Source organism: Anopheles marshallii, chromosome 2 (genome assembly GCF_943734725.1).
Source record: "Anopheles marshallii chromosome 2, idAnoMarsDA_429_01, whole genome shotgun sequence".
Classification (NCBI taxonomy): Eukaryota; Metazoa; Arthropoda; class Insecta; order Diptera; family Culicidae; genus Anopheles; species Anopheles marshallii.
The window spans coordinates 25,655,290-25,670,829 of NC_071326.1; the positions used below are offsets into that span (position 1 = coordinate 25,655,290).

The 15,540-nt window shown below is 44.1% G+C and overlaps 1 protein-coding gene across 1 annotated transcript in view; it reads right to left on the minus strand.

Moving 5' to 3' along the window:
* Nucleotides 1–1,227: 1,227 nt before the first annotated feature.
* Nucleotides 1,228–15,540, minus strand: part of LOC128717471 (peripheral plasma membrane protein CASK-like) — a 50,628-nt gene continuing 36,315 nt past the window's right edge. The window contains exons 5-11 of the mRNA XM_053811444.1: nt 15,107–15,288; nt 9,284–9,459; nt 8,848–8,970; nt 8,608–8,755; nt 6,750–6,928; nt 6,049–6,216; nt 1,228–1,245 (exon numbers count right to left, since the gene is read on the minus strand). Coding sequence (XP_053667419.1) covers nt 1,228–1,245; nt 6,049–6,216; nt 6,750–6,928; nt 8,608–8,755; nt 8,848–8,970; nt 9,284–9,459; nt 15,107–15,288 — 994 coding nt within the window. The remainder of the gene's footprint in view (nt 1,246–6,048; nt 6,217–6,749; nt 6,929–8,607; nt 8,756–8,847; nt 8,971–9,283; nt 9,460–15,106; nt 15,289–15,540) is intronic.

Here is a 15,540-nt window from a genome sequence, read left to right on the forward strand (position 1 = left end):
ATCTGACGGAACCTCGCAATGGTGCGGGCAGCGTTCCCCATATACCTAACCAGTTACCATCGTCGGCAGTGATTTAAGACCCCTGGTTCACTGCTATTGATCACGAACCACGCGTTACCAAGTCAATGCGGGATCTGCAAAGTCACTTCACCGGATCCATCGGCGAGGTGGAGCGGAACTTCAACTCAAATCAATTCCAATTCCACCGCTACGAACACTCTCGCAGCCATCGAGCGGAAAATGGGTTCGAACTTTCCGACAACAGCACAACTCCCGGCCGGTGCAAGCAACAACCCCTTGAGCATCAGATGAGCAAGTGGAAAGTTTACCGCCAAAGAACGCGCTAGCCACGCGTAAGGAAATCATAAGTGCGAAGAAAGTGCTACGAAAAGATGTATTACGGCAAACAATGGCCACGCGGTACGGGGGACGCTATATGCCGCTACCCGACCACACAAGAATCAATCTCCATTTGTGTCGGGGTTAAACTAATTCGCCCGGCTGATGCAAGCAATTAATATACGCTTGCATAGATGGATGGGTGTAGTAAAAATGGACCATCGCCACTCTCTTCGCCAAGCCCCATTCAAACTTCGACCGCTAACCGATCACCCGTGTGGGGTAAAAGCTCCAACAGTCCGGGGTTTTGTGGTGACTGAACAAACAACACACTGTACCATACTCGTAGCAAATGAACTACTGCTCAAAAACTACCGTTTGAGTTTCGAACGGATCGGTAAAATCTATTGTAAGTAGCAGCTCAACAATCATGCGGCACTGCCTCACAGAAACCACTTCAGTTTTAACGAACTCTGATGAAAAGTCAACATTCGCGTAACTATCTTCTAACTACCACCGGGGCAGACGAGTTTGCAGAAATAGCAACTTGTGGCGTATGAAAAAAAACAACAACAACAAGATGTACAAAACCCTTTCCTCACATGAAGCTGAAGCTTTCGATTGATTATTTAAACCGCGAGACGAATAACTCTTTACTAAATTGAATAGCGCAAAGTCCTGATCTAATTATGGCTACCACAATTGGGTAGAGCTCTAATTGCATTTTACGTTCAGGTCGTAAGGTAGCAGCATTGGAATAATGAACGTACTTTTGTTTCGAGTATATTAAAACGAATGGCTCTTACTGATTATTTAGGTGATTTTACTACCATAACTTTAGATTAATGTTCACCAATTTAGCCAATCGACTTTATTCCCGTAGGTATTTTAACGCGTCATCAACGCCTAAAAGTATGCAAAGTTACGAAATTAGAAAGATTGGTTCGACATTTTTTGGACTTCAATGCTACACCCCAGCTTCTATAATGGCATTCAAACCGTAAAACAACGCACCAAATTTGAACTAAAAAAAAAAATCTCAAAGATACATTTAATTAAACAACTCTTCATTCGATCTTAAATTGCTAGAACTGTATACACGCTAGCCGTGACATCCAATGAACAACAATTGCATTTACTATACGATCTTCTTTTTTTGCTTAACACGAGCTTTCGCTAAAACGCACAGCTTGATGGCATTTCACTACAAAACCAAATGAAGAAGAGAATTATATCCCTATTTATCATCTCGGTTTCTTCTCTATACCTGCGTTCCAAATATCATCAAAAACACATTCAACTTATTTCTCTTTCTGAACGATATTTTACGCTGCTATTTTTGCGTTTGTATCCAGCATACTTTTTCTCGCCTTAATCTCGACCACATCCTCGTTTATCGTCGCTATGCAAATATGTTCTACCAGAAGCGGGTCACACTGGAACGTTGCACCGAAACCATTTAAAACTCTTTCGCAGCCCCCCGCCCAAAAGATGCCTCACCGCATCCCGAGAAGCCATCAAATCCACTCACTTCTCGTACTCCATAATCAATCACACACTTGGCCACGTAAGCAAAGTGAGCTCTTTTTGTTTTTCTTGCTTTTCTGTCCCCCGGGTCGACCGGAAGGGCGAACCTAACGAGGGCAAACGAAAGCGTAAACGCTGCAAAACCTTCACCTACATACGCTCTGCACACTACACGTTCACGTTCCAGCCGTGTGTTGCACTTGATGGCGAATGAATTGCAGGAAGAGGACTCTCGCATTCATAATAACACCCAGCAGTGGCACACGAAATATGTATGACAACAGTAGAAGAAAATACACTGCCCTTTGCCGCACGCGTCGCGGGCAGTGCCTGCAGCACCGCAAATGCAATCGTGCATGTCGAAGAAGTGGCAGTGGCAACATCACATGCAAGTCAACTCGACAGAATCTTATAATCCAGCTAACGGCACTCCGGTGCGCACTGGGGCGTGTTGCAGCCGGCCAGTGTGCGGTATGCGGTACGCCGAGTTATATGTTTAGCTTCCGCAGGATCTAGATTGCTTCGGTGTATATATGCCGGTGCGACCGGCAGGAACGGCCAGATGCCGCACATGAAAGCTGAACCATTCACGGATCGCTAGAGAAACGGCCCCAAAGCACCAGTGGACGTGGAAAGATGCAGACTCATTTTTTAATAGCAAACGCTCCAGAGATGGATTCCACAAACAACCATCAGTGCCCTGTTTATAGGGATGTGTTTTTTTTTTCATTCTCACCAGCTCACCAGCTTCGCCAAACATACACAATCTCTAAGTCATCCACCCGTTCTGCACATTCATGCAGTCGGTCGGTCCACCCGGTCCACACGATACGATGTTGCACGAGAATTGGCTTACTGTAGCGGCACGCCACCCATCAACAACAGCACACTGTGTAAGGGCTGTGCAGTGATGCAACGGAGCCTGCCAGCATATTAGTCCCACAAAACAGCAAACCCGGCGGATTCGCGAAATTGACGAAACTTCACTGGGAAAAAAAATCTTACTCCTTGCCTTAAAGCTGAACGTACCCAAAAAACCGCTTAATGGTGCTTTCATGCTTCACATTGAATCTTGGCTGTTTCATTTTATCTTTTCCTTTCCCGCCAGCTTCGGTGCTGCGAGTGAATCACGGCAAGCACCAGCATTAGCCACTAAAGGTGCAGTGAAATATATTAAAATGACTGCGAGCAATAGTCAAATATTTAATCATAATGAATGATATATTAATCTGGAAAGAATCCGTAGTCTCTAGACGTAGAGTCCTTTTTTTTGCAGTAAAGTATCCGCCTCTCTACTGGAAGGAACGAAACCGTCCGGTTCGCTATAATCATGCCAACGAGGAAAATTTCAAAAACGTAAGATTCATTCACAGCATAACCGTATAATCCTGGCCCGGATTTCACCGAGATGATACTGCACAGAGCGAAAAAAAAATGGACATTCCGTTTGAAGCTACACAGGATAAGGGAGCTCTTTTTTGTTCCATTTCCATGTCAAAGCTTTACGAATACCCATTCCGGGCTGTCTGGATACATTTCCGATGGTATCCAATTCAAGCCTTTTTTTGTTGGTTTGGTTGTTGTACTGCATTCATCCACACGACATGAAGCGAAACTAAATAGCTGTTTAGCTAGGCCCGGAGCAATACGGCAGAAAAACTGACCTGGAAACAATCGTTTTAACTTTGCATCGTCCAAATGCGTCCATTCGACGTTTCGGGAAAGGGGACTTAAATCTTCAATTCTGCTGCTCGCCAAATGTGCAGTGCAGAACGCGCAAAACAAATAGCACCCGCAACCCGAGCTGTGACTGTGGCAATGCTTTGGAAGGTTCGTGGCCGTTTCCACGAATCAAACTAGCACCCGGCTCAGCTGTTGCACACCTGTGCTTCCCGTGTTACGGTGAGTCGCACACTAAAAACCCGACGCTATTCTCACACACACACATACACTAGACACACTGTCACGCATTTGCTGACCTTCCTCCTCAAGAAAGGTGACACCATACGCCACCCGACAAGGGCATGAAAAATCGACTTTGGAAAAGGCATCGAGAATTCGCAACGGCAAAAGAAAACCTACTCCCTGGGTTTTTTTTTTCCTTCTCTCCACTACCTTCGCCAGTGCCATCTGGCAATGGCATTGGTACTTATCGGCTAAGCATCAACCCGGCACGGTATGTCGGGATTGGCTACCCGGTATCGTCTCGTTTTGCGCTACACAAGTACATATAGGATGCCGCACCGGATGTATCGAACATGCCTTTCCGGTACAAAGCTAGTGATTTTGCATTCAAATCTCACCCAGCGGAAAGCATGTCTCAGGCATCTTCATGCATCTCAGGCATCTTCATGCATCTCAGGCATCACCGTAAGGATCGAACGAGTGGCAGAACTTTAAATATCTGTACAATTCAACACATTTCGGTATCGTGGGCTGATTTGTTATCTACACTCGTTAAACGGTATGTAGGGTAAACTATCATTTATTTAATTGGATAAGCCAGAGAAAGCAAACATTCCGGCATTCTTTTTGCTTAATAGTATGTATATCCTTTACTCGCTTCATGCTTTCTTTAGCATTTTAAATGAACTAAACAAATTAAGTGCACATCCCATGATTTACCGATTCCCTCCTAGACTCGACCTGGACGGTAAGTTTTATTAGCTTTGCGAATCGTAGACACATTTCGCTTTTTAATTTGGCATTATTTCGCATGTCCCTCCCCAAGGACGGTTTTGGGAACGCTACGTGCTCGTCACTTATAATCAAGTTTCTTGACACATTCCTCATTAAAAAGTTGTGCGTACACTTTTTAAAGCAAAAAGAATGTTTAGATTTAATGCGATTCGGGACGGTGTAAATTTATGAAATGCGACTTTAAACGCTGTTCAATTTGGCATTAAACAAAGTTTTCCATTTTGGTTTTTTCTTTGGTTAATATATTATTTCGCAAATGTTTGCTTGCCGCCCGGCAAATATTCATCTCCATCCAGCCAGAAACAATCCCTGATTTATCTGAATCCCACCGCAATAACTTTAGGGATTAGAAAAAGGTTTGGTTTGTTTCGAATTTGTTTCCCATTCCGGTTGCTGCATGTCGTTTCACATTTTTAATTTTTCATATTTTTTTTAAACACAATGTAAACAAAGCCGTACCAGCCGCGAATTCGATTCAACTGGCTTCTCGCTGCGGAGTTTAAGCAATAGGGAAACTAGGATGAAAAAATACATAAACGCACACGCACACAACCCAGTACGCACAGGGATTATGCCCACTTCCGGCCGAACAGGATGATATAATTAGAAAAATTTAATTAAACATCATCCACAGCCCTAAAACCCGCACGCGAATCGCCAAAAACAGCAAAGCGTGTGAGCCGAGATGAGAAAGGCCTACACGGTGTGGAGGGATCAAACGGAATAAGGAAAATAATAAAATCTAAGTCGAAACCAACAACAACAACAAAAACCGAACAACCAAGAAGATATGAAAAATGAACGTTTATTTCAGATTGACAAGCTGCTGGATACCGGGGAGAGGTGAATTTACGGGTAGGGTAAGAACCATCGATGAAAATGTGTCGAACCGGATAGCATCGTGCCAGGCAAAAAAGCCACGGCATCGAATTTCCCACATTCGAGCTAGTACACTATCGACACAAACCCAAACTGCCTGCATCCGACACGAAAAAGCTCCGGCTAGTCTGAGCTTTCTGCATCGTAAAGCTACTGGTTGGCGATTCCGGTACCGGTCACTGGTGGGCGCTGCAAAATGGCAAATGCGCCTGCGCAAAATTCAAATAGCGAAGCGACACGACACGGCCCTTGCACCGAAAAGCGCTCCTATCGAGACCACGAACCCGGCGATCTCGCTTCCGACGCTGGTGACGCCTGACGGGAAAATTGCAAGCACGACCATTGTGCGGAAAAACCGGCCCCCGTATATTCTCACACAACACCTTGTCCCTTGGGTGCTGGAGACAGTGTTCTATGCAACCCGATAGTACGCGAGATGGTAGGAAATGCAACCAAAAGCACATTTGCACGCAACTGAATAATCCGCAGGCGATAGGCACAAATGAAATGCGCGTAACAGCACGTGACGAACATGGGGACACCGGGAAAACCCGACACATTGCTTCGCAGAGTGGGTTACACCCGGCGTACCAGTCGACCTACCTGAATGTGTGGTGATCCTAGCAGGTTGATCAGCTCCGACCTTTCGCGCACATACTTGTGTCCCGCGGTGGATGAGACGGCATCGATTGCATCCCGGCAGCGGCTGATGGCGTCTCCCGGTGGGGCCCGCGATGGATTGATAACCGAACTACTGATTCTATCGAACAACTGCACCAGCGTCAAGCCCGCAGTGCAATGGGTGCAAACCAGGTCACGCGTGAGTATCGTATCCGGTTCGATCGACCCCGGGTTGTTTAGTGCGAGTGGTTTGATGAATTTTTCGTTTGTTTATTGCGTAATGGAGCGCATTTTTGTATGTGTGTGTGTATCGTTTGATGCCATGAGCAAGCCAAAAACGTGATGAATGGTAAACAAATTCGGGAGAGGGAAAGAAACCCACAGAACGAAAAAAAGAAAGAGAAAGAGATAAAAAGTTAGAATAAAATCAACATAATGAACATCAATAACTTAAGGGAAATCCGGCATCGCTTGATCTCGTGTCGTGCGACCGTGTAGGTTTAAGTCCACATTTTATTTCTAAAATACGACCGCACGGCAAACTAAACAAAGCGATACCAATCGAGTGAAGCATCAACGAACAAGAACACACGCGCCATAAACTACTGAACTACTAGACTAGACACACACATAGATACAGGGGCGAATTCCCTGGTGGGAAGCCCTGGCACAGAAGGCATTACCTGCAACAGCTCGTGCAGCTTCACGTCGCGCAGCATCCCGGCCAGCACATCCGGATCGCAGTTTGCATCTTGCAAAGCAATGATATCGTCTAATGAGTCAAGAATTTTTTGGATCGCCTCCAGACCGGCCTCCTCGTCGGCCCACTCGTTGAGGCTTTCCGATGCAGTACCAATGGCCACTGCAGCCACCCCATCATATGTTACCCATTAAGTCGGCGGTTTGGGGGGTGAGATTTTGACAGTGCGACATGTTTGTCGGTTGTCGATGCAGAAGGACGATGGGGTTGATGATGAGGATTGCAGCATGGAAGGGGCGGGCACGAATGTGAGTGAGGGAAGAAAAGAACGAGAAGAAAATACCAAACAATAAGCGTGAAAGAGAACTGCGAAATCAATATGTGTGTATGTATGGCTCTCGTTTGCTCTCGAAGCAATCTGAACCGATAGCTACTAAAGAAAAAAATAAACCGAAATTAAGATACTAAATTACGCTTAAAACGAGAACATTAAAGCGTCGATTAAAATTATACTTCCCCCCATTAAATGCCTTTCATATGACCGGCGTATGTCACTTTTCCTTCCAATTCAAAATCAATCCGATTCGATTTGACTGGTCGTGTGTTGCGTGCTCATCTTATGCCGGCTTCAAACAATTGTTTTCAATGATTGCCAAGCAACGAGAATAATAAAAAAGTATGTTCATAAACCCATATGTTTTATTGCCCGTCTTTATTGTCCCTTTTCCCCGTCAAAACCCATCCAATCAAATGACATTATTTAGACACATTCGTTCGACAGCACCCTCGAACACACAGTAGCAACATCAGCAGCCTGTCGTCGGTAATAAAACGTCCATTTTGCAACAGCATCACAAAAAAAACAAACACACACGCACATATACAGGAATGGACAGAACATTTCCACGATACACGTTTATATCTCCAACAATCTAGCACGTACTGAGTACGGGTGAGCGTAAACTCTAAGCACTGTGCACTAAACATTACCGCCCGAGCAAGGCAATGCAACAAGTCATCTCGCGACGTTAAGCCACAGTCACGAAGCGACGAACCGCAGGGCTGTGTATGCTGCACAGTGTCACCGTTCCGGTAACATTCAAGCCATTTCAATAACATTAAAGAAAGAAGGACCAGATGATTCGGCTACTCGAGCATGTCGCTAGCGGCTGATGTTTCCAGCCCACCACCCACCGGCGTACCGCAAAACGAAAAATCACCAACATCACACCACTACAGTTCACGAGACACCGAGACCCATTAAAGTGGGAGGCCAACATCGGGGAGGGTGGATGGGCACCAAAGGCAAGTGCGGAGGTCTTTTTGTTTTATTCGCTCGTTTTCCTTCACCCCAGGTTTCGCACGTGTTTAGAGACGAGTTTCCCTTCAACACCACACTGGATTACTGTTCATGTCACGCTCTTTCGTTATGCATTGTTGCCGTCCTTCCGAACACGTAAAGGAGCCCTCGCAAAAGACCGCATAGGAGGCAACCCCCGAACAACAAAAAAAAGGAAGTTCAATTGCATTTTAATTAGTCGTTAGTTTGTGCTGGTGAAAGCGAACCATCCCAGCGGAGAGATAGCACATCTTGTATGCTGATAATAAGCAAAAAAGTTTGCTGCAGTTAAATCCAATGCAGCTTTAAAATTAGCACGAACGAGTCGGTAGAACTTTAAGGGCACTTTGGTGCTCTGGTACTCGCCGCTAAGCTTGTTTGATTCAAACGATAATAGTTCAGTCGTGATACATCTAACGACATGACGTTCTAAGGTTTTAGCCCTGTCTCCTTCGCCATCGTAAGGGATCAAATCGAAAAGGCCGTTCGCCGTTTAACTCACTTGAGTCGGTATCCGCACAGCACAGGGGATCCATCGCAACACCGCCGGCGACCGTTTGGACGGCGGCTTTCAGCTTGCGGCGGGCGTTGTAGCGCTTCAGCTCCTCAACCGTGTCGCCGAGATGAATGCGTTGCAGTTTGTCACGATCCTGCAAAACACCAAAACCATATCAATGTGAAAAACGCGACTCTAGCATCACATAGTGGAAGAATCCAAACGGAAAAAGGGAAGGAAACTTACCCGTATCCAGGGATGATCCAGAATTTCCGTTATTGTCGGCCGGCTGATGGGATTGGGCGCAAGCATCTTCAGTACTAGATCTTTCGCATTGCTCGATACATGCTTCCATTCCGGTGTATCCAGCTGTAATGGGAGCGCAGACACACATCGTCTTCGTTATGATATGATATTCCACTGGAGCGGCCAGGGTTGTTCGGCGGTGCCAAACGCCCGAAGGACACATCGCTAAACCCGGCATTGAAAGGGATGTCGGAACCGTGCTATTGCATGCTATATTAAATTCTATCCGCACGGTACATAAATAGCACCTCGAGAGCCACCAAATCTTCGTCCAGGGATGCATCCTTCGCGCCGATTGACATCACGAACCGATCGAACGGTGCCGGGTGTTGCTGGGGAAGGCTAAAAGGGGGTTAAATCTTCCGACCACACTTACCATGACACGTCCCCGAGCGATGGCATCCTGCAGCCGTTTGCCGGATCCGTGAAAAGGTAAACGACCGGATAACAGAACATGTAGCATCACGCCAGCGCCCCACACGTCGCACGGCTTGCCGTACACACGCCGTGCCACCACCTCCGGGGCCATATAGTGAGGGCATCCGACCCGTCCTATATGACCGTATGCATCAATAGGGGAAAAAGTGATAAAAGCGTTCGGTTATACTTTTGCCAGTTATTGATGGAACGGTTATGGGTAAATATCTGAAAATAGTTTGATGTGAATTTCGCTGACGTAAAACAATAAACAATGCAATTATTCATACTGTGTATACACGTTTCTACATAATTTTACAGGTGTATAAGGCTGCCGGTTGGAAGCTGATTCATGTACTAACAAGGCTACTCGAAATAAACACTGCATACGAACCAAGTGATATATAGCGTGAAAGCAGTTCTGTCATTCATAAAATATGTTGTGCAGTATCTTCATTTACTTTTTTAGCGTCCATCTCACCAAACAAAAGATTGAGAATTTCCCTGTACAAGCAAAGTGCTTTTTTTTTCCATACGCTGTGCATTTACATTTGAATGTACTTCATTGCGTCGCCTCGTTCCCGTGGGTATGTGCAACCAGTCATGCGTAAATGATTTCCGTAAACACATCCCAAACAACTCACTACATTCCCCGTCCGCATGTTTTCATCACATTTTTAGACAAGCTGCTATCATTTTTTATCTTTCACTTTACAGCAACTTTTTCATCCGATACGAACTTCCGTGTGGGGCTTAGTTCAATTTAATAAAACCTTCGACATCAACCCCTGTTCGGTTCGGTTGGCCAGTAAAAGCAATCTAGAAAATCACCACCACGTCTAAAATGCCCAATCACTATCGAACCGACAAGGTACACTCCATCCGCCCGGCAGAAGATCTACGTCTGACAAATTGAAAGTGATTTAGAATTCCACAAACGTGACTACGCCTTCGCTGTCGACCTGCACCGAACCGTTGAGCTGGCGGCAAGGGACGGAAAGGAAATAGGTCGATAAGACGCTCGAACCTTCAATCGGAGCGGATAAGGATGAGGTTTTGTATTGTGTCAGCATATGGGCATGGGTATCATCGCGCGATACGTTCCTTATTCGATACGAATAAAAGTATCACTCTGAAGCAATTATTGTTTCTATGCGGGATCGAAATCGAGATGTCAGTGATACGCAGGGTTCATTTTTTGCCATTACTTGTTTTTTTTTTGTTTTCAATGTTTCTTTGTAAAATACTTCTCTTTGAAATGTTTTAATAATAATCCAAGAAAGCATAATTTTTGCATCACAAATGTCGATAAGAACGCATACATAATTGATGCTTGTTTGCGGCATGTTAACAGTCTCAGCGTCATCAATGTGCAAAAAGTTTGAATTCGAAAGAAGCTTTAAAGTTGATTGAGTTCGACATGAACGAATTTCCAGCCTTAGCTAGCCAAGGCTGAAAAGCCTTGGACAAACGTAATGAAATCGAACCATTATTTAAGCGAATCGTTACTATCAATGAGAAATAGGTCCATCATGAAAAACCGCATACTTCATATGACTCTAGCAACTTATGATGAGCAACTGCGAACACGAGAGAAGATTGTATAAACCTTTCACTAGAGTTTTTCGGCCATTGGATCTAAACCGATGCTACAGGCATTTTACAGCTACCTTTAAGCTGTCAACAAAAATGCCAACATAGTAACAAAGGGTCACAATTCCACAAGCCGTAATACACATTGGATAAAGTCATGACACTTCAACTAAATGTATTGGAATTTCTCATAAATTAACCAAATAAAGTTGTTAAGACAGTACTGTTAAAATTTAAATCCGAACAATTCAATTGCATGCTATAGCAACCTTGCTCTTATTAATCGTTTAGTTTCTCATTTCTAAAACCCCTTTTCATCTGAACGTTAAACCCTTTTCTATCTACTAAATCCAACATTCGAAACTGGTTCCAATCAGAAACAGAAACAGAAACTTCCTAATTTATCTTCCAAAACTTGTAGGTCAGTTCATTGTAACCGGTCCCGATAGTTCAGCACAAATCCCTAAAACTAAACCGAACGAAAACTTTCTCGCCAAACACCGGGACATCGGGTTTGCAGCTAGCAAGCTACGATTTTCTTTACACTACTTACTTTTCATCTTGTTTGGTCCTTAAGCTGTATACGTCACCTATGCTATGCATATGCACGCCGTGTATCCGTCCCCTCTTGCGCAACAGTTTTTGCACGTTTTAGGGTTTGGCCAGAGCCGAATTTGACGTGCCGCTATTATTAGCCAAAAGACTACATTCAAACCCTCTTCATCTGGGTCCGCACGCTGGATTAGATCCTGCGTCTCGCGTTTGCTTAAACCATTACACCGGGCGACACTCGTTGTGCTTCACTGTCTAAATATTTGCACAACAAACTGTTGGTATCGTTAAGTATCGTCCAAACTTTTCCCACAGTTTGCTGAACTGTGATACTTCGCTTACGGTGGTCGGCCTGGTGCTACACGTCGGACCGTCATGTTATGAGCCGCCTGACTATTTACGTAGGATAAACTCACCCGGCCAAACATGGTAAATTGGAATACCACAGAAAAGTTTTGTGCTCCTACCTTGGCCAAATTCCTGCCGGACACTACGGTGAATAGCATGATTTTTTAATGGATACATTTTTGGTAGAAACTCCCGTGGCATGCGTACGTTTTTACCGCTACTTCACTACATAGCAAATCAATTGGTAAAATATACGGCCTCAAAACATAAACCATTGAAAATTGAACCCCAAAACAAATTACTCATTTCAAATTCTTCCCTTCAATATTAACACGCTATTCATGTTATGAAGCCACTATCAAATTTATCGCCAAAACTACCAAACACTTTGTTGCGTACGGCTTCTCCAGCTCAAGAACTTATCAGCACTTAACAGATTATGCAGTAAGAAAGTGGAAAGAACGCTTGATACTTCACAGTAACCCTGGCAAGTCAACTTGTCACCAAACCACAACGCATTCACCACCATCGAGAAGGCTTAAATTTGATTCGCCTTGTGTCAAAAGAAACCCCCCTCCGAAACAGCAGCGTTTAGCGGTTTGCTCAAGGAAAACTTTTCTCATTTCATGCAAATATCTAACCGTAGCCGGGGGGAGGGTTTTCAGCTGAAGGTAGCGAGATAGGTAGTGACCAGTAACCAGTGTGTAGCGTACACAAAGAGCCAGCTGGAAATGATTTGCCACTCCAATAAACCGCATGTTCTTTTCGTTCCGCTTTGATCGAAAACAGTGTGGGCGTTCGGGCTACACCGGCAAGAAACTTAGCCTTCCTGCTATACGTTACGCCTGTCTACCGAAAGCTTCTGCGTGAAGACGCTTCTAATCGGCGGAATGAGAACCTTCGGCAAACTGAAAAACTTTCCATTCTACTGCACAGCAGTTATTGTCTTTCGTAAAATGTCGCTAAGCAAACAGTGAGGGAATCTGTACGCTTCAACGCATTTCTTTTATTTATTTTATCCAACATTAGATCAGTTCGGTTTGCATGACGTTGGCAGCATACAGCAACAATATTTATAGTAACCTTAAAGTGTTTAAATAGACATACTGGCCGGTGTAACAGAAATAAAAAAAAAAAGATTTTAAACCTATTTCCTTTAAAAAAGCCACTGCAGCACTCTCATGAAATCGTGTAGCCAACAATGTCTCACGAAAGTTGCTTTAGTATGAGCTTCAAACAAAAATGTGAGTATTTAAAAAGGTATGTAAATGTGTAGGCAAATACGTGTGCTATACTGTACGGCTGTGTGTGTCAGCTGCTGTATGTAATAACGAAACGGAATATAATAAAAACTAACGACTATGTCTGCCCCGGATTGCCGGGGCTGGCCAAGATGAACAGGTCGCTGGCTGGCATTTACGACACAGAAAACCCAACGAACAAAACGAAACAAAAAAGAGATGCGAAAAGATTTTCAGAACACAAACCACCCCACAACAATACACAGGCAAACAATGATAAATGTGTACGTGTGCAAAAACCGAAAACGAACGCGCGAACAGCAAACAGATTGATGCGAAACAGATAAAGCAACGTCGTGAGAGATGAGAACGAAACAACAGCGAGGAAGAGAATGAGATATGAAAAACAGATAGTTAAAGATAAATGTACACAGAGGAAGAAGAGAAAAAAGGAACAAACAAACATGGATGGCTGCTTGCTGCTTACCCTCGCTATCTGTTTTCAGGTAAAGCTTTCCTCGCGGACTCAAAAACGTACGATGGGGGTCGACTCTCGCTGCCAACCATTTTCCACAGGGAGGAGGTGGCAGGTGTGTTCAGGTGTGCATGTGTTTTGGATGCGAGTGGGTTTTGTTAGTGTTTGCAAAAGCACAAACATGTTGACCGAAACCGAAATGTGGATGAAGAAAAAAAGGTGCGCAAGAAAAAGACAGAGAGAACGAGAGAAGATAAACAAACCGTGAAACAGTGTCCTGTTCTGAAGCAGGAGGAATGTTGTTAGTGAAAACAAAGAGCCATACACTCTGACGGTATGTGTTATCGCCATCGCAATGGATGTGTCGGGATGAAATGCTATTAAAACGAAGGTAACATAATAACTCACACTTGCCCGTGTGCCAAGGGATGGGAAATCTGCCAGCATCATGGGTTAAGTTTTACAGCAACTATTGCAACATAGTGAACGGAAGTAGATTCTCTTTTTCATGTTGATTTTGCTACGCTCCTTAGTGTAATTTGATGTTGGTGTTTTTTTGTTGTTTTAGATTACTATCCAACGAGTATCTTAACAAACGGAATTGGTACGTACAACGGATTTAAATCGAAACAAAAATCAACAAAACCTAAATTTCAATCTAGGCGCTAATTCACATAACAAGGTTTACATCCTTATATGCTGCATGAATGTTACCTTTCGCATTGAAGCAGCTTTCAATATACGATGTCCTTTTTTTTACTGGGAAATATCATCCCTTAACCCAACGGCCCCAAGCAAACCAATGTTCGCTAACAAAAAGGAAAAGCGTGCGAAGGTAAGTGCCTTTCCAGCTAACCGCACAAACCGAGCCTAAAAATTGGCCCACCGGGAAAATTTTCATTAATTTACTGCTTGTCCTTATTAATTCAGCGCGTGTAGTCTCCAATTAATTATCTTTCGACGCTGTCCATCACACTATCTACCTGTAAATTGAGACTGCGGGCCGTTTTTTCTCTATCTCAATAATTCGCACGACAAGACGCACTGGTAACAGCACTGCACGGTCACGAAATGCAACCCGTGGTCACATTATGTTGGCAAACATATTCTATCCCACTATGCTTCTGCATTTCTTAAATGCGTACCATTTTCATTTGTTTACCATTTTCATTTGTCAAATCAGATTAAAATATGTTAAAACACATCAACGAATTTGGTACAAAACCGTTTGCTTTATATGAAAATCCGATTCGTAGAACCTCATTTGGAAAATTAAATATACCCTCTGCGATTGCTTGCTCATACAATGCGCCTCCATCGTTACAACCTTCGTCACAAAACATCATGCGTCTCCATCGTAAATTCAGCTTCACAAAATACCATGCGTCTCCACCATGAAACCAAACACAAATATTTCACACATTCCACCCCATGCCAAAACAACACGTCACGATTGTACGGTTAAATTATACACCTAAAACTATGTGTTTGATTATATCAAAATTCTGCTATCCTCCACATCGAATTGCACTGCACATCACACCAACGGATGTAACATTACAACGAAACTTACCATGCGTCTCCACCGAATCACGCCCATTTGGAAGCTGCACGGCCGAGCCGAATCCACCGAGCTTGACAGGTGCTGAGTTGTCAGCGGTGGCCAACAGGGCGCAGGCTGGCCTCACATCCCGATGTATGATGTCGTTCTCGTGACAGTAGCGTAACGCTTCCAAAATTTGCCGCAAATAATGACTGAAAAGGAATGCACCCAAAAGCCACCACCGCAAAAATGGGGAGGAAAATCGATTAGTAAACATGATTTCACTGCAGCTGGTATAGAAAACTATCGTTCCACACGAAGCCAAATGGTTTTCATTGTTTCTCCACGCGGTATACGCACCAGAGATTCACTCGTTAATGGTTGATTTGGCAAAATGAAATTATTTCCACATGAAAAACAATAGAACCATTAGCGCACAAGCTCATACCTAACCACAAGTAGTG